General features: G+C 31.0%; 1 protein-coding gene across 1 annotated transcript; it reads right to left on the reverse strand.

Annotated features, from left to right (window-relative positions):
- Positions 1 to 5573: 5573 nt before the first annotated feature.
- On the reverse strand, positions 5574 to 19705 carry LOC149374351 (uncharacterized). The gene is made up of 4 exons (XM_089594045.1): positions 19684 to 19705; positions 19575 to 19625; positions 5803 to 5980; positions 5574 to 5727 (listed from the first exon to the last, which is right to left on the reverse strand). The coding sequence occupies exons 1-4, from the start codon at positions 19703 to 19705 to the stop codon at positions 5706 to 5708; spliced, it is 273 nt and encodes a 90-aa protein (XP_089450171.1). The 3' UTR covers positions 5574 to 5705.
- Positions 19706 to 19792: the final 87 nt, after the last annotated feature.

A 19792-nucleotide genomic window follows, 5' to 3' on the forward strand; every position in this document is an offset into this window, starting at 1 on the left:
TGCTCTATTAAATAACTTATTATTAAACAATAACACAAACACCAATTACCCGATCACCCAGGGCACTTACTGGCTGCTCTATTAAATAATTTATTATTACATAATAACACAAGCGCCAATTACCCGATGACCCAGGGTACTTATTGGCGGCTCTATTAAATAATTTATTATTGAATAATAACACAAGCGCCAGTCACCCGATGACCCGGGGCGCTGACTACCGACACAAATTGCATGAAATATTGTTGATAGTAACATGAAGACGAGCTGTGTAAGTTTTTACATTTTTTTTTCTCTAGAATTAAATTTATAGACGATATCACACGAAAATTTTGATGATTTCGAAGATTTTGTCTATTTGTTTATTTAATAACATTATTATTACTTATTTCTCTGAGATAAAACGCATAAGATTTTGTTTGTAGGTACACAGAGTTACGCTGATCCAATTTAATTGGTAATTTTATAATCTGGAAGGATGTTGTAAGACACCTTTTAATAGAACACGATTTTCCTGCGTATTTTCTATGGTTCATTTATTGAATTCCATTGTTTATAACTGTTTTAAGTTCCTGACATGAAATAGTTATTGGTATTTGGTATTGAGGATGTAGAAAAAGTTAATTATTTTTAATTTTTGTCTCTTTTAAAAAAAGTATTTTTGAAGGGTGCTCGATATAGTACGTTGGCCAAGTCCGACGGCTAGCTTCAGATTCATACATTTAATTGGCTATGAGAGGACAATGGTATTTTAAATATAAACCCATTTTTATTGAAACTTTGACATTGTGACTTATTTATAGTTATAAAAATGCCAAAACTAAAGAAAATAGTTGTCTGAATGATATGAATTGTAAAGAAAACGTGTTTCTTGTATGTAGAGTTTATCTTGGTATAAAAACTTTATTCCTAATTTTTTTTTCAGTTATTATTTTCCCTTCTAGATCATATTTAAATAACTTGGTTATTTTTAATCGTGTTCCATTACGTAAGTATTTATGTTTGTTGAACAAACGGATGAATGTAAACAGCACATATGTTTCTCAAGTTTTACGCAAGTGCAAGTACTTATACATATTATGTTTTCTCAGTCATGATCTATGATTTTATATTTTTCAATCTTGTGGTACATACGGCAACACCAAAAAAAAATGTATAACCGTACACTAACATAAAATACACTTACAAATCCTTGATTAATTTAGCCAATTCACTTTTACTAATATTTTTTTTAATTTAATAAAAAATTTCCTTCAAGGCTTCGCGCACTCTGGCGATCTCAGCGAGGGACGATTTCTCTCACTTAACGGCGCCACCCGACATAGGCGCATAGAAAATAAGTTGCATTTTAGACCAACAAGGACTTAGTTTTTATAATAAAAGATGTACTTTACATTTTTAAGATTAAGTCTCAGCTGGGGTACGGATGAGGCAAAAAATAAATGCCTGTCACCAATTTCACAAACGTTGAAAAACTTTATAATTCGTGGAGATCCACAATGTTTTTGCGATTTAGTCTTTATATGATGAGTTACATCGATATATAAAAATTGCCAAATGCACAATATTTTTTCGCTATCAGCGTTGGGTGAAGAAGATTCCCGCAGTAAAAATTACGATAGGTAACATAAAAGTTACTGTCACTAACATACCAATCTATAGAGTGTTGGAGAAGCGAATAGGCATAGAAGGAGGGGGCATTCCAGAGGTTCTCACCAGTGCTCCCAAATGTGACTGGCAAACATGTGAGAAATAATACAAGCGCCAATCCCCACACAACCCGGTGCGCTTACTGGCCGCTTTGATAATTAATTGAATAAATAAAATACCACAAGCGCCAATCCCCACACAACCCGGTGCGCTTACTGGCCGCTTTGTTTATTAACTCAATAAATAAAATACAACAAGCGCCAATCCCCACACAACCCGGAGCGCTTACTAGTCACTTTATTTATTTAAAATAAATTAATTAACACGAGCGCCAATCACTACACAACCCAGAGTGCTTTCTGGTCGCTGTAATAATCAATAAAATTTATTAAGTAAGAACGCGAGTGCTTATCACCTGACTATTCAGGATACTCACTGGTCACCACTGGTTGCGCTTGAATAATTATTTAATGATTTTAAAAATAATTACTGCTACTAGTAAGCGCCTTGGCTTATGTAGTGATTTTCGCTTGCCTTATTACTTTATTTATTGTAAAATAAGTATGCGACCAGTAAGCGCACCGGGTTGTGTGGGGATTGGCGCTTGTGTTAATTAATTTATTTTAAATAAATAAAGGGAGCAGTAAGCGCTCCGGGTTGTGTAGGGATTAGCGCTTGTGTCATTTAATTTATTATAATTAAATTAAGAGACCAGTAAGCGCTTCGGGTTGTGTGGGGATTGGCGCTTGTGTTATTTCTCACATGTTTGCCAGTCACATTTGGGAGCACCGGTGAGAACCTCTGGAATGCCCCCTCCTTCTATGCCTATTCGCTTCTCCAACACTCTATAGATTGGTATGTTAGTGACAGTAATTTTCATGTTACTGACCGTAATTTTCACTGCGGGAATCCTCTTCACCCAACGCTGTTCGCTATGCGCCTATGTCAGGTGGCGGCATCGAGTGAGAGAAATTTCCCTTTGCTGAGATCGCCAGAATGCACGGAGCCTTATAGTAAATTTTTTAAATAAATTAAATAACAGTTTATTAAAAGTGAATGAATTAAATGTATCAGTGATTTGAGAGTATATTATGTTAGAATATTATGTTGAATTGAGTTATTTCATAAAAATTACTGATCTATTCAATTATGCAGGAGAAAGAATGTGGTAGTATGTAGAAGGAGAAAATGTTATGAATGCAAAACACATTTTTTACTGTGGAGTAACTCAAGAAGATGATACGAAAGTAAATCTGATATGATTGTGTTTAAATTAAGTGACTTGTTTGGTGATCCACATAAAATAAAATGCAGTCTAATTAAATAACATACTGAAAAATAGGTAGACTGTTCATGTAGTTGGAAGGCTGCGTAGGATTGTCTGTGTAAGCATGTAGTAGGCATTCCGTTTGATCATTTTTCTTTTAATTTCTGTATATGCTGGAAAAATGTTAATTTTTCATGTTCTTAGTATTAATTGTTTAATAAAATATGTTAAATGCATTTTATTTTAATTGACAGCACAATAGTCATCTTTAGAAAAGTGTTCACTACACACATACGTCGACTTTCTGTTTCAATAATATTATATTTTTTAACCACATGTCTCAAAATTGTGGATATTTCGGGGAAGGATGAAATATTAATTGATTGTCATACGATTTACTTTCACAATTAGGTACGCTGCAGATGAAACATGTTGTAGACATACTTACTGACAGCTTACTTATTTTCCGTCTGTCGCTCGCTTAATTTAAACTACAATTAACCTATATAATAGGCGTCGGGCTTTAGTTCCACCAAAATCCGACTAATGCGCCATCTGGGTTAACACGACGAATACAGTAATACCTGTATTGGCTTCCAGCACAATTTCGAAACTTGACAAACATTGGTTTTGAATAGAAAAGGAAAGTATGAGACTGTATATACCTTACACTGATTGATTCTACACATTGCCAATATTCAGCGTAATATTATTCAACACGAATTTTTAGGGCACAAATATTTCCTACGTAGCATTGTTCACCTCGGCAGGAATCCTACACATCAATGATTTAACACAAAAATTTCCTACACGAGCCCAGTACGGCAATTTAATACACGTATTAAGTCTACACGTTAATTTTTTACACATAAATTTCCTACACAAAATAAGAACAGTAATTTAGAATACGTCGTAAGTCGTAAGTCTCTACGAAAAGTTTCTACACAAAACTATTTCTGGCTTCGTCCAAATGGGAGGGGGGATAAATATAACGAAAAGTAGCAAAATTGAACTTCAGTCATGAATAAACTTAGCACCTGATTAGCAATGTGCAAGTTACTTTGATATTTACCTCTCTTCATTTTAACAGGTATGAAAAATGTTTTTGTCGTTAGATTCTAAAGGTAAGCAGTATTACTTCATGAAGATCGAAAAAATTTTTGACTGTATCCACCATACAACCACTTGAGGGTAATTAATTATTTTACTTGAATAAAAATTTCTACATTTTGTATCTTACGTTATGTAATACAAATTAAAAAATTTATGGGTGTTGCACAATGCAAATACTTCCTTCGAAGTAGGCATTTGCCCTACTCTGGTAGTTCTTCATAGCCGATGCAAAAACTACTATTGTCAGTATTGAGCCATATTCGATGCAAAAATAACTTTCTTAACTCAAGCACCAACGTACGACAAGAGTGACAAGAGACATACAAGTCGCATTACATTGGTACGAAATACACTAAAAATTTTGTTTTTTACGAATTCCCTACTTCATACAGATACGACAATTAAATTGATGTCATTGCCTTGAGTTTTGTGTTAAAAATTAATTTGTATTTAGTTTGGAAAATAATTAGTTTAGAGCTTCTAAAACAATAGAACATAAGTTAAACTACACATCAACTCTGTGTAGTCTGCTTTTCACATGCATGTATGTATAACAACAGTTATAATCAAAATTCAAAACACTTTTATTTATGCGTGAAAATGATGGAAGTGAAAATTTTAATATTCAACAACGAAGGTTAAATAGTGTTACATGATCTCTACGAGAAACCAATGTCTTAATTATTTAAAAATTAATTAAATAACTTTCATACCACATTTAACAAATAAAAAACAACATTTTTTAACATGTGTTTTTATTTATTTAAATACAAACTGAGATAAAAAATTGTATGGATTTTTTTTAGTTCCACTTACAATTTGTTTATTACATGAGATGTTGTAGAAAACTATAAATTACCATTACACTGTACTTCAAAAGCAATACGGAACTGTACATAGACATTAATATTTCCAAAAAATATGTGTCCATTATTTACCAAATTTAATTTTTTAGTCATATACTCCCTTAAATCACTTCGCCATATTCCAAAATAAACATCCGTACCATTAAACTCCAAAAATTCTCAAGATAACACGTGGCACCAAACACAAAATGATTTCCCTTTTAAATAACATGGGATTTCGATTTTTTAACTGTGCTTAATTTTTTTTACCACTTAAAATATTTTTTTCTGGAATTATAACTATCAAAGTAACTTTGGTAACTATTGCTCAAACTTGATGCACATTTTTTTAAGCTCAAAAGGAGTATGTTAAAAAAAATTTGATTCAGGTCTCCGAAGCCTTTGAAGGAGACAAAATTAGAAAAAATCCAAGAAATCCAATTTTTTCAACTTCATTGTTTTCAGATTAAAAAAAGTGTAACAAGTTCAAGTAGTATATAACAAATTTCAATAGTTCTAAGATTCAGAAAAAATATTTACGGTGGTAAAATAAAATAAAACATAGTTAAAAAATGAGAATCCCGTGCTATCTAAATGAGAAATCATTTTGTGTTCGATGGCACGTGTTAACTCAAGAGTTTTTGAAGTTTTATGGTACGGGTTTTTATTTAGAAATATAGCAAAGAGATGTAGGGAGTATAATAACTAAAAAATAGAATTCGGTAAATTACAGACATCCTCATATACATGCATCAATTAGTAAATTGCAATAATATTATACAAGAAAACATTGTCAAATAAAGCCGGTTTCGATTCTGAATTAATCACGATTATATCCTGGTTACTGGAGCACTACAATAAAACACACACGTCAAATTAAATTCATCATTACAGCTGTAAACTAATAAAAATAATGATAAATTTTACCTCAAGTCTGGCATAAGATGAGGTGGTAGCCAAGATGTTATTTGTGATCTACAATACGGGCAAAGCATGTTCTGCTGTTGTCTATTACTGTACAGAGTATTCAGACAGTCTATGCAGGCTCTGTGTCCACATGGTCTTATTTTGTGTACTGTGCCACGTTTAAAGCACACGATGCACTCTTCCCATTGGAAAATACATGAAAATATTGAATTCGACATTAGTAATGCACACTACAAGAGATATAGAAAATTACAATAATTTAAATTTAAATTTTAATATTTACGTAATAAGCATCACGTTGCATGCATTCATTCAAGTCAAACAATTTCGTATAACTTCTTTCTGATCATTACAGAGAATTGTGAATTCATTGTACCGGTCACGTTTTTTGTCATAATTACAAACATCTTGGACTAACAAGTTGGCAAGCTCAGCGCAGAGGGTGCCATGTAGAAGATTCTGTAACCAAGTAACCAATGGCAATTCATAATCTGAACATTTACAGTATACTTTTATAGACTTTTCTTGGCTAGTATAACTTGTCTCTGGCGCCCTCTGTGTAAAGCTAGCAAAATCACCAGTCTTATAACTCAAAACTTTTTTAATTTAAGTTGGTGGATCTTTACTGATTACTATAAAACATCACTGTGCAAAAACTATGCAATCATATAATATACAGATGACGAATTTTGTACATAAAACTGCTATAACAACAACACCCTAAACTCAAAAGCCTACTAATACTTACATACTGCCAAGTATAAAATTTATTTTGTCTAATTTCTTAGATTCCAGACCTCCTTACTATAAAATACGACTTACAAGGGCCTCGAAAGCTTATAAGGCGTATAATTTATTTTATGCCGAACAATCACATCTGAATCGAACATATTTATTTTTTAGAGCTTTCATCATAAGATTACGACTTACAAGCGCCTCGAAAGCATACTATGCGTCTATTTTATTTTATGAGTAAGATCTAGGATAAAAAATATTTATTTTCCAGGCCTATTCTCTTCAAATTACGACTTACAAGCGCCTCGAAAGCATACTATGCGTGTATTTTATTTTATCAGTAAGATCTAGAATAAAAAAAATATTTATTTTCCAGGCCTATTCTCTTCAAACTACGACTTACAAGCGCCTCGAAAGCTTACTATGCGTATAATTTATTTTAATCGGAACAATCACATACGAATCAAAAATATTTATTTTTTAGAGCTTTCGTTATAAGATTACGACTTACAAGCGCCTCGAAAGCATACTATGCGTCTATTTTATTTTATGAGTAAGATCTAGGATAAAAAATATTTATTTTCCAGGCCTATTCTCTTCAAATTACGACTTACAAGCGCCTCGAAAGCATACTATGCGTGTATTTTATTTTATCAGTAAGATCTAGAATAAAAAAAATATTTATTTTCTAGGCCTATTCTCTTCAAATTACGACTTACAAGCGCCTCGAAAGCATACTATGCGTGTATTTTTATTTTATCAGTAAGATCTAGAATAAAAAAAATATTTATTTTCCAGGCCTATTCTCTTCAAATTACGACTTACAAGCGCCTCGAAAGCATACTATGCGTATAATTTATTTTAATCGGAACAATCACATACGAATCAAAAATATTTATTTTTTAGAGCTTTCGTTATAAGATTACGACTTACAAGCGCCTCGAAAGCATACTATGCGTATAACTTATTTTAACCCGAACAATGAATCAAAAATATTTATTTTTTAGAGCTTTCATCATAAGATTACGACTTACAAGCGCCTCGAAAGCATACTATGCGTGTATTTTATTTTATCAGTAAGATCGAGAATAAAAAATATTTATTTTCCAGGCCTATTCTCTTCAAATTACGACTTACAAGCGCCTCGAAAGCATACTATGCGTGTATTTTTATTTTATCAGTAAGATCTAGAATAAAAAAAATATTTATTTTCCAGGCCTATTCTCTTCAAATTACGACTTACAAGCGCCTCGAAAGCATACTATGCGTGTATTTTATTTTATCAGTAAGATCTAGAATAAAAAAAATATTTATTTTCCAGGCCTATTCTCTTCAAATTACGACTTACAAGCGCCTTGAAAGCATACTATGCGTATTACTTATTTTAACCCGAACAATGAATCAAAAATATTTATTTTTTAGAGCTTTCATCATAAGATTACGACTTACAAGCGCCTCGAAAGCATACTATGCGTGTATTTCATTTTATCAGTAAGATGTAGAATAAAAAAAAAATTTATTTTCCAGGCCTATTCTCTTCAAATTACGACTTACAAGCGCCTTGAAAGCATACTATGCGTATTACTTATTTTAACCCGAACAATGAATCAAAAATATTTATTTTTTAGAGCTTTCATCATAAGATTACGACTTACAAGCGCCTCGAAAGCATACTATGCGTCTATTTTATTTTATGAGTAAGATCTAGGATAAAAAATATTTATTTTCCAGGCATATTCTCTTCAAATTACGACTTACAAGCGCCTTGAAAGCATACTATGCGTATAACTTATTTTAACCTGAACAATGAATCAAAAATATTTGTTTTTTAGAGCTTTCATCATAAGATTACGACTTACAAGCGCCTCGAAAGCATACTATGCGTCTATTTTATTTTATGAGTAAGATCTAGGATAAAAAATATTTATTTTCCAGGCCTATTCTCTTCAAATTACGACTTACAAGCGCCTTGAAAGCATACTATGCGTATTACTTATTTTAACCCGAACAATGAATCAAAAATATTTATTTTTTAGAGCTTTCATCATAAGATTACGACTTACAAGCGCCTCGAAAGCATACTATGCGTCTATTTTATTTTATGAGTAAGATCTAGAATAAAAAAAATATTTATTTTCCAGGCCTATTCTCTTCAAATTACGACTTACAAGCGCCTCGAAAGCATACTATGCGTGTATTTTATTTTATCAGTAAGATCTAGAATAAAAAAAATATTTATTTTCCAGGCCTATTCTCTTCAAATTACGACTTACAAGCGCCTCGAAAGCATACTATGCGTATAACTTATTTTAACCCGAACAATGAATCAAAAATATTTGTTTTTTAGAGCTTTCATCATAAGATTACGACTTACAAGCGCCTCGAAAGCATACTATGCGTGTATTTTATTTTATCAGTAAGATCTAGAATAAAAAAAATATTTATTTTCCAGGTTTATTCTCTTCAAATTACGACTTACAAGCGCCTCGAAAGCATACTATGCGTATTACTTATTTTAACCCGAACAATGAATCAAAAATATTTATTTTTTAGAGCTTTCATCATAAGATTACGACTTACAAGCGCCTCGAAAGCATACTATGCGTCTATTTTATTTTATGAGTAAGATCTAGAATAAAAAAAATATTTATTTTCCAGGCCTATTCTCTTCAAATTACGACTTACAAGCGCCTCGAAAGCATACTATGCGTGTATTTTATTTTATCAGTAAGATCTAGAATAAAAAAAATATTTATTTTCCAGGCCTATTCTCTTCAAATTACGACTTACAAGCGCCTCGAAAGCATACTATGCGTGTATTTTATTTTATCAGTAAGATCTATAATAAAAAAAATATTTATTTTCCAGGCCTATTCTCTTCAAATTACGACTTACAAGCGCCTTGAAAGCATACTATGCGTATTACTTATTTTAACCCGAACAATGAATCAAAAATATTTATTTTTTAGAGCTTTCATCATAAGATTACGACTTACAAGCGCCTCGAAAGCATACTATGCGTCTATTTTATTTTATGAGTAAGATCTAGAATAAAAAAAATATTTATTTTCCAGGCCTATTCTCTTCAAATTACGACTTACAAGCGCCTCGAAAGCATACTATGCGTGTATTTTATTTTATCAGTAAGATCTAGAATAAAAAAAATATTTATTTTCCAGGCCTATTCTCTTCAAATTACGACTTACAAGCGCCTCGAAAGCATACTATGCGTATAACTTATTTTAACCCGAACAATGAATCAAAAATATTTGTTTTTTAGAGCTTTCATCATAAGATTACGACTTACAAGCGCCTCGAAAGCATACTATGCGTGTATTTTATTTTATCAGTAAGATCTAGAATAAAAAAAATATTTATTTTCCAGGTTTATTCTCTTCAAATTACGACTTACAAGCGCCTCGAAAGCATACTATGCGTATTACTTATTTTAACCCGAACAATGAATCAAAAATATTTATTTTTTAGAGCTTTCATCATAAGATTACGACTTACAAGCGCCTCGAAAGCATACTATGCGTCTATTTTATTTTATGAGTAAGATCTAGGATAAAAAATATTTATTTTCCAGGCCTATTCTCTTCAAATTACGACTTACAAGCGCCTTGAAAGCATACTATGCGTATTACTTATTTTAACCCGAACAATGAATCAAAAATATTTATTTTTTAGAGCTTTCATCATAAGATTACGACTTACAAGCGCCTTGAAAGCATACTATGCGTCTATTTTATTTTATGAGTAAGATCTAGGATAAAAAATATTTATTTTCCAGGCCTATTCTCTTCAAATTACGACTTACAAGCGCCTTGAAAGCATACTATGCGTATTACTTATTTTAACCCGAACAATGAATCAAAAATATTTATTTTTTAGAGCTTTCATCATAAGATTACGACTTACAAGCGCCTCGAAAGCATACTATGCGTCTATTTTATTTTATGAGTAAGATCTAGGATAAAAAATATTTATTTTCCAGGCCTATTCTCTTCAAATTACGACTTACAAGCGCCTTGAAAGCATACTATGCGTGTATTTTATTTTATCAGTAAGATCTAGAATAAAAAAAATATTTATTTTCCAGGCCTATTCTCTTCAAATTACGACTTACAAGCGCCTCGAAAGCATACTATGCGTATAACTTATTTTAACCCGAACAATGAATCAAAAATATTTATTTTTTAGAGCTTTCATCATAAGATTACGACTTACAAGCGCCTTGAAAGCGTACTATGCGTCTATTTTATTTTATGAGTAAGATCTAGGATGAAAAATATTTATTTTTCAGGCCTATTCTCTTCAAATTACGACTTACAAGCGCCTTGAAAGCATACTATGCGTATTACTTATTTTAACCCGAACAATGAATCAAAAATATTTATTTTTTAGAGCTTTCATCATAAGATTACGACTTACAAGCGCCTCGAAAGCATACTATGCGTCTATTTTATTTTATGAGTAAGATCTAGGATAAAAAATATTTATTTTCCAGGCCTATTCTCTTCAAATTACGACTTACAAGCGCCTTGAAAGCATACTATGCGTGTATTTTATTTTATCAGTAAGATCTAGAATAAAAAAAATATTTATTTTCCAGGCCTATTCTCTTCAAATTACGACTTACAAGCGCCTCGAAAGCATACTATGCGTATAACTTATTTTAACCCGAACAATGAATCAAAAATATTTGTTTTTTAGAGCTTTCATCATAAGATTACGACTTACAAGTGCCTCGAAAGCATACTATGCGTGTATTTCATTTTATCAGTAAGATCTAGAATAAAAAAAAAATTTATTTTCCAGGCCTATTCTCTTCAAATTACGACTTACAAGCGCCTTGAAAGCATACTATGCGTATTACTTATTTTAACCCGAACAATGAATCAAAAATATTTATTTTTTAGAGCTTTCATCATAAGATTACGACTTACAAGCGCCTCGAAAGCATACTATGCGTCTATTTTATTTTATGAGTAAGATCTAGGATAAAAAATATTTATTTTCCAGGCCTATTCTCTTCAAATTACGACTTACAAGCGCCTTGAAAGCATACTATGCGTATTACTTATTTTAACCCGAACAATGAATCAAAAATATTTATTTTTTAGAGCTTTCATCATAAGATTACGACTTACAAGCGCCTTGAAAGCATACTATGCGTCTATTTTATTTTATGAGTAAGATCTAGGATAAAAAATATTTATTTTCCAGGCCTATTCTCTTCAAATTACGACTTACAAGCGCCTTGAAAGCATACTATGCGTATTACTTATTTTAACCCGAACAATGAATCAAAAATATTTATTTTTTAGAGCTTTCATCATAAGATTACGACTTACAAGCGCCTCGAAAGCATACTATGCGTCTATTTTATTTTATGAGTAAGATCTAGGATAAAAAATATTTATTTTCCAGGCCTATTCTCTTCAAATTACGACTTACAAGCGCCTCGAAAGCATACTATGCGTGTATTTTATTTTATCAGTAAGATCTAGAATAAAAAAAATATTTATTTTCCAGGCCTATTCTCTTCAAATTACGACTTACAAGCGCCTCGAAAGCATACTATGCGTATAACTTATTTTAACCCGAACAATGAATCAAAAATATTTGTTTTTTGGAGCTTTCATCATAAGATTACGACTTACAAGCGCCTCGAAAGCATACTATGCGTGTATTTCATTTTATCAGTAAGATCTAGAATAAAAAAAAAATTTATTTTCCAGGCCTATTCTCTTCAAATTACGACTTACAAGCGCCTTGAAAGCATACTATGCGTATAACTTATTTTAACCCGAACAATGAATCAAAAATATTTGTTTTTTAGAGCTTTCATCATAAGATTACGACTTACAAGCGCCTCGAAAGCATACTATGCGTGTATTTCATTTTATCAGTAAGATCTAGAATAAAAAAAAAATTTATTTTCCAGGCCTATTCTCTTCAAATTACGACTTACAAGCGCCTTGAAAGCATACTATGCGTATTACTTATTTTAACCCGAACAATGAATCAAAAATATTTATTTTTTAGAGCTTTCATCATAAGATTACGACTTACAAACGCCTCGAAAGCATACTATGCGTCTATTTTATTTTATGAGTAAGATCTAGGATAAAAAATATTTATTTTCCAGGCCTATTCTTTTCAAATTACGACTTACAAGCGCCTCGAAAGCATACTATGCGTGTATTTTATTTTATCAGTAAGATCTAGAAAAAAAAAAATATTTATTTTCCAGGCCTATTCTCTTCAAATTACGACTTACAAGCGCCTCGAAAGCATACTATGCGTATAACTTATTTTAACCCGAACAATGAATCAAAAATATTTATTTTTTAGAGCTTTCATCATAAGATTACGACTTACAAACGCCTCGAAAGCATACTATGCGTCTATTTTATTTTATGAGTAAGATCTAGGATAAAAAATATTTATTTTCCAGGCATATTCTCTTCAAATTACGACTTACAAGCGCCTTGAAAGCATACTATGCGTATAACTTATTTTAACCCGAACAATGAATCAAAAATATTTGTTTTTTAGAGCTTTCATCATAAGATTACGACTTACAAGCGCCTCGAAAGCATACTATGCGTGTATTTTATTTCATCAGTAAGATCTAGAATACAAAAAATATTTATTTTCCAGGTTTATTCTCTTCAAATTACGACTTACAAGCGCCTTGAAAGCATACTATGCGTGTATTTTATTTTATCAGTAAGATCTAGAATAAAAAAAATATTTATTTTCCAGGCCTATTCTCTTCAAATTACGACTTACAAGCGCCTTGAAAGCATACTATGCGTATTACTTATTTTAACCCGAACAATGAATCAAAAATATTTATTTTTTAGAGCTTTCATCATAAGATTACGACTTACAAACGCCTCGAAAGCATACTATGCGTCTATTTTATTTTATGAGTAAGATCTAGGATAAAAAATATTTATTTTCCAGGCATATTCTCTTCAAATTACGACTTACAAGCGCCTTGAAAGCATACTATGCGTATAACTTATTTTAACCCGAACAATGAATCAAAAATATTTGTTTTTTAGAGCTTTCATCATAAGATTACGACTTACAAGCGCCTCGAAAGCATACTATGCGTGTATTTCATTTTATCAGTAAGATCTAGAATAAAAAAAAAATTTATTTTCCAGGCCTATTCTCTTCAAATTACGACTTACAAGCGCCTTGAAAGCATACTATGCGTATTACTTATTTTAACCCGAACAATGAATCAAAAATATTTATTTTTTAGAGCTTTCATCATAAGATTACGACTTACAAACGCCTCGAAAGCATACTATGCGTCTATTTTATTTTATGAGTAAGATCTAGGATAAAAAATATTTATTTTCCAGGCCTATTCTCTTCAAATTACGACTTACAAGCGCCTCGAAAGCATACTATGCGTATAACTTATTTTAACCCGAACAATGAATCAAAAATATTTGTTTTTTAGAGCTTTCATCATAAGATTACGACTTACAAGCGCCTCGAAAGCATACTATGCGTGTATTTTATTTTATCAGTAAGATCTAGAATAAAAAAAATATTTATTTTCCAGGTTTATTCTCTTCAAATTACGACTTACAAGCGCCTTGAAAGCATACTATGCGTGTATTTTATTTTATCAGTAAGATCTAGAATAAAAAAAATATTTATTTTCCAGGTTTATTCTCTTCAAATTACGACTTACAAGCGCCTTGAAAGCATACTATGCGTGTATTTCATTTTATCAGTAAGATCTAGAATAAAAAAAAAATTTATTTTCCAGGCCTATTCTCTTCAAATTACGACTTACAAGCGCCTTGAAAGCATACTATGCGTATTACTTATTTTAACCCGAACAATGAATCAAAAATATTTATTTTTTAGAGCTTTCATCATAAGATTACGACTTACAAACGCCTCGAAAGCATACTATGCGTCTATTTTATTTTATGAGTAAGATCTAGGATAAAAAATATTTATTTTCCAGGCATATTCTCTTCAAATTACGACTTACAAGCGCCTTGAAAGCATACTATGCGTATAACTTATTTTAACCCGAACAATGAATCAAAAATATTTATTTTTTAGAGCTTTCATCATAAGATTACGACTTACAAACGCCTCGAAAGCATACTATGCGTCTATTTTATTTTATGAGTAAGATCTAGGATAAAAAATATTTATTTTCCAGGCCTATTCTCTTCAAATTACGACTTACAAGCGCCTCGAAAGCATACTATGCGTATTACTTATTTTAACCCGAACAATGAATCAAAAATATTTATTTTTTAGAGCTTTCATCATAAGATTACGACTTACAAGCGCCTTGAAAGCATACTATGCGTATTATTTATTTTAACCCGAACAATGAATCAAAAATATTTATTTTTTAGAGCTTTCATCATAAGATTACGACTTACAAACGCCTCGAAAGCATACTATGCGTCTATTTTATTTTATGAGTAAGATCTAGGATAAAAAATATTTATTTTCCAGGCCTATTCTCTTCAAATTACGACTTACAAGCGCCTCGAAAGCATACTATGCGTATAACTTATTTTAACCCGAACAATGAATCAAAAATATTTGTTTTTTAGAGCTTTCATCATAAGATTACGACTTACAAGCGCCTCGAAAGCATACTATGCGTGTATTTTATTTTATCAGTAAGATCTAGAATAAAAAAAATATTTATTTTCCAGGTTTATTCTCTTCAAATTACGACTTACAAGCGCCTCGAAAGCATACTATGCGTATTACTTATTTTAACCCGAACAATGAATCAAAAATATTTATTTTTTAGAGCTTTCATCATAAGATTACGACTTACAAGCGCCTTGAAAGCATACTATGCGTATAACTTATTTTAACCCGAACAATGAATCAAAAATATTTGTTTTTTAGAGCTTTCATCATAAGATTACGACTTACAAGCGCCTCGAAAGCATACTATGCGTGTATTTCATTTTATCAGTAAGATCTAGAATAAAAAAAAAATTTATTTTCCAGGCCTATTCTCTTCAAATTACGACTTACAAGCGCCTTGAAAGCATACTATGCGTATTACTTATTTTAACCCGAACAATGAATTAAAAATATTTATTTTTTAGAGCTTTCATCATAAGATTACGACTTACAAACGCCTCAAAAGCATACTATGCGTCTATTTTATTTTATGAGTAAGATCTAGGATAAAAAATATTTATTTTCCAGGCCTATTCTCTTCAAATTACGACTTACAAGCGCCTCGAAAGCATACTATGCGTGTATTTTATTTTATCAGTAAGATCTAGAATAAAAAAAATATTTATTTTCCAGGCCTATTCTCTTCAAATTACGACTTACAAGCGCCTCGAAAGCATACTATGCGTATAACTTATTTTAACCCGAACAATGAATCAAAAATATTTGTTTTTTAGAGCTTTCATCATAAGATTACGACTTACAAGCGCCTCGAAAGCATACTATGCGTGTATTTTATTTTATCAGTAAGATCTAGAATAAAAAAAATATTTATTTTCCAGGTTTATTCTCTTCAAATTACGACTTACAAGCGCCTCGAAAGCATACTATGCGTATTACTTATTTTAACCCGAACAATGAATCAAAAATATTTATTTTTTAGAGCTTTCATCATAAGATTACGACTTACAAGCGCCTCGAAAGCATACTATGCGTCTATTTTATTTTATGAGTAAGATCTAGGATAAAAAATATTTATTTTCCAGGCCTATTCTCTTCAAATTACGACTTACAAGCGCCTTGAAAGCATACTATGCGTATTACTTATTTTAACCCGAACAATGAATCAAAAATATTTATTTTTTAGAGCTTTCATCATAAGATTACGACTTACAAGCGCCTCGAAAGCATACTATGCGTCTATTTTATTTTATGAGTAAGATCTAGGATAAAAAATATTTATTTTCCAGGCCTATTCTCTTCAAATTACGACTTACAAGCGCCTTGAAAGCATACTATGCGTATTACTTATTTTAACCCGAACAATGAATCAAAAATATTTATTTTTTAGAGCTTTCATCATAAGATTACGACTTACAAACGCCTCGAAAGCATACTATGCGTCTATTTTATTTTATGAGTAAGATCTAGGATAAAAAATATTTATTTTCCAGGCCTATTCTCTTCAAATTACGACTTACAAGCGCCTCGAAAGCATACTATGCGTGTATTTTATTTTATCAGTAAGATCTAGAATAAAAAAAATATTTTTTTTCCAGGCCTATTCTCTTCAAATTACGACTTACAAGCGCCTTGAAAGCATACTATGCGTATAACTTATTTTAACCCGAACAATGAATCAAAAATATTTGTTTTTTAGAGCTTTCATCATAAGATTACGACTTACAAGCGCCTCGAAAGCATACTATGCGTGTATTTTATTTTATCAGTAAGATCTAGAATAAAAAAAATATTTATTTTCCAGGTTTATTCTCTTCAAATTACGACTTACAAGCGCCTCGAAAGCATACTATGCGTATTACTTATTTTAACCCGAACAATGAATCAAAAATATTTATTTTTTAGAGCTTTTATCATAAGATTACGACTTACAAGCGCCTCGAAAGCATACTATGCGTGTATTTTATTTTATCAGTAAGATCTAGAATAAAAAAAATATTTATTTTCCAGGCCTATTCTCTTCAAATTACGACTTACAAGCGCCTCGAAAGCATACTATGCGTGTATTTTATTTTATCAGTAAGATCTGGAATAAAAAAAATATTTATTTTCCAGGCCTATTCTCTTCAAATTACGACTTACAAGCGCCTCGAAAGCATACTATGCGTATAACTTATTTTAACCCGAACAATGAATCAAAAATATTTATTTTTTAGAGCTTTCATCATAAGATTACGACTTACAAGCGCCTCGAAAGCATACTATGCGTATAACTTATTTTAACCCGAACAATGAATCAAAAATATTTATTTTTTAGAGCTTTCATCATAAAATTACGACTTACAAGTGCCTCAAAAGCATACTATGCGTCCAAATTTTTTAGGCTTCAATAATTATATTAACTGTACGAACTCACATTTTTCAGACATATATTTTCTGACGAAACATTATAATTAACTTTCCGATACTAATTAGATTCAATGAGATAATGTCTCTTAAAACAACTTTTTTACAATTTTTGAAAAACTACATCAACTTGTGACAATTACTGAACAAGTAACAGAGAAAGTAAAAATTTTATTCTTACCCAATTATGGCTTCGTTGGTTATATGAAATCTTACCATTTTACCCTATACTTATTTTTTCACTATAGCAGCATAGTACGTGTTAGCTAATATAAAATTATTGAAATCGCAGCCTTTACACTTGTTTCTAAAATTATTTAACATATTATTATTATTGATAAATTATAATGAGCTGAAAGATCCATTAATTTACGCCCTTATCTAGTATCTGCAATTTTAGTCATAAAAATAACATCATAGAATTGTTACCACAATTTCATTAAATTTTGATACAGACAGAATAACCTTCTGGTAAAAACACTTCAGATAATGCGGACTTACTATAGCTGAAAAAGTGTGTATGTTGACCTAGTAATTTTTTTCAGCCGAAAACAGGATGAGAATCAACACAGCAAATTTTCTATAAGATGTAATTAATGTTTTTAGTCTCGTTGCTAACAGAATCATGTCCACTCTCATGCTCACAATATATTAGTGTAATATAAACGTGCACAATCGTGCCGATAATATAGAACACTATATATTTTGCAATATTTTTTATCATAGCAGACTAATTACTAATTTTTACTTGCAAAGACTACATTGTTTCTTTTACACGCAGTGAAAAATTATTTAAAGCGTAATATTGTATTAACTGTAGAGTTAAGAAGGCCAGAGTATAATATAAAAGTGCACTTTCATGCTCAATTTCAATTACTTCTTGCCTTGAAGAATCTAACAACGAAAACGTAACATTAGATTAATATTAGAGTTAAAAAGGCCAGATTGACATAGAAAAGTACACTCTCATGCTCATTTTCAATCATTTCTGGCTTTCAGTAATATAACAACAAAAAAAGGAAACACATATATTTACAGTAGAGTTAAGAAGATCAGAAAGTTATAGAAAAGTGCACTTTTATGCTCATTCTCTATTATTTCTTGAGTTTAAGTTTAAATGTATGTGGTTGGAAAGTTAAGATGTACGTATAATCCCTAATGAAATCAAACATTTTTTGTTAAACTTACATAATCGTTAATAAATTAAAACCGAGTAAATTTGTTTGCTGTGATAATTACATAAATGTACGTGTGTTTAAAAGTATTGTAACTTTTCAAAATTTGAAAATCATGACTATTTGTTGAATTAGTTGGTTTCATTTTTAAATATCTATCTTTTCTAGCAATCATTTCGTATCATGGACGTTAAATTCATGGTTTTCACGTGTTTAGAACTTGATTAAAATGATAGTAGCACTCTAATTCTAGAAGGCAAATACTTAAGCAAAATCTGAAAGATCACGATCATGCTCTCTTCAGACCATGCCAAGAATTTGATAGGGACTATGCATGCTTACACTAGCATTTATGTCGAACTTCAATCCCTAGTATGTTATTAGCTTTGATAGTAACAATGCAGAAACAGCATTGGGTGCACAATCACGCTCACAATACTGAATTATAATCGCTAGGTTCACGGTCGTGCTCCTTTAAGATTACTCCACACATTACCTTAGCTCAATAACCGCAAAAACATTATTATATGGATTTAAAATCACACATTCGTAGTGTCAATAAGTCTTCAAATTCATAAACAATTTATTATTAACCATAACGCTTTTTAAAAGACACTTTATCAGTTATTATGATTTTTTATAAGAATGAAATAGTCAAGTATACCAATTAATATCAACTCATAGCCTCAGTTGTACGATAATTTTCAGACTTATAATAAGATATGAATTTTCAATGACAAAAGGTAGTTTTTCAATGAACTGTTACAACTTTTAACATAAAGTGTATCATACCACATGACCGTCCTGCGCGGCGTTTTCTCTTCTTTCGGGGTGGTTCGGCATCTGTATAATGTAATAATGGTTAGTTTAATTTTTATCATTCTAATTATTCGCACTATACTAACATAATATTTGTTTTGCATGCGTAGGGCACTGACAAAACAAGCACTACATAACACTTTTCGATACTAAACAACAAAAAATCGTGCTGCTTAATCGTGCTTCAAATA

This window comes from Copidosoma floridanum, unplaced genomic scaffold (assembly GCF_036245765.1).
Source record: "Copidosoma floridanum isolate Cflo_tuat_1 unplaced genomic scaffold, Cflo_Japanese_pri ptg000020l, whole genome shotgun sequence".
Taxonomy (NCBI): Eukaryota; Metazoa; Arthropoda; class Insecta; order Hymenoptera; family Encyrtidae; genus Copidosoma; species Copidosoma floridanum.

What these genes read in the sequence shown, in the direction of transcription:
- LOC149374351 (XM_089594045.1), bottom strand. Translation starts at nt 19,705, where the DNA reads ATGCAAAACAAATATTATGTTA. An exon ending in GCAAAACAAATATTATGTTA is followed by an intron (nt 19,626 to 19,683) that starts GTATAGTGCGAA and finishes TACATTATACAG; the next exon opens with ATGCCGAACCACCCCGAAAG. An exon ending in CCGCGCAGGACGGTCATGTG is followed by an intron (nt 5,981 to 19,574) that starts GTATGATACACT and finishes TCCAATGGGAAG; the next exon opens with AGTGCATCGTGTGCTTTAAA.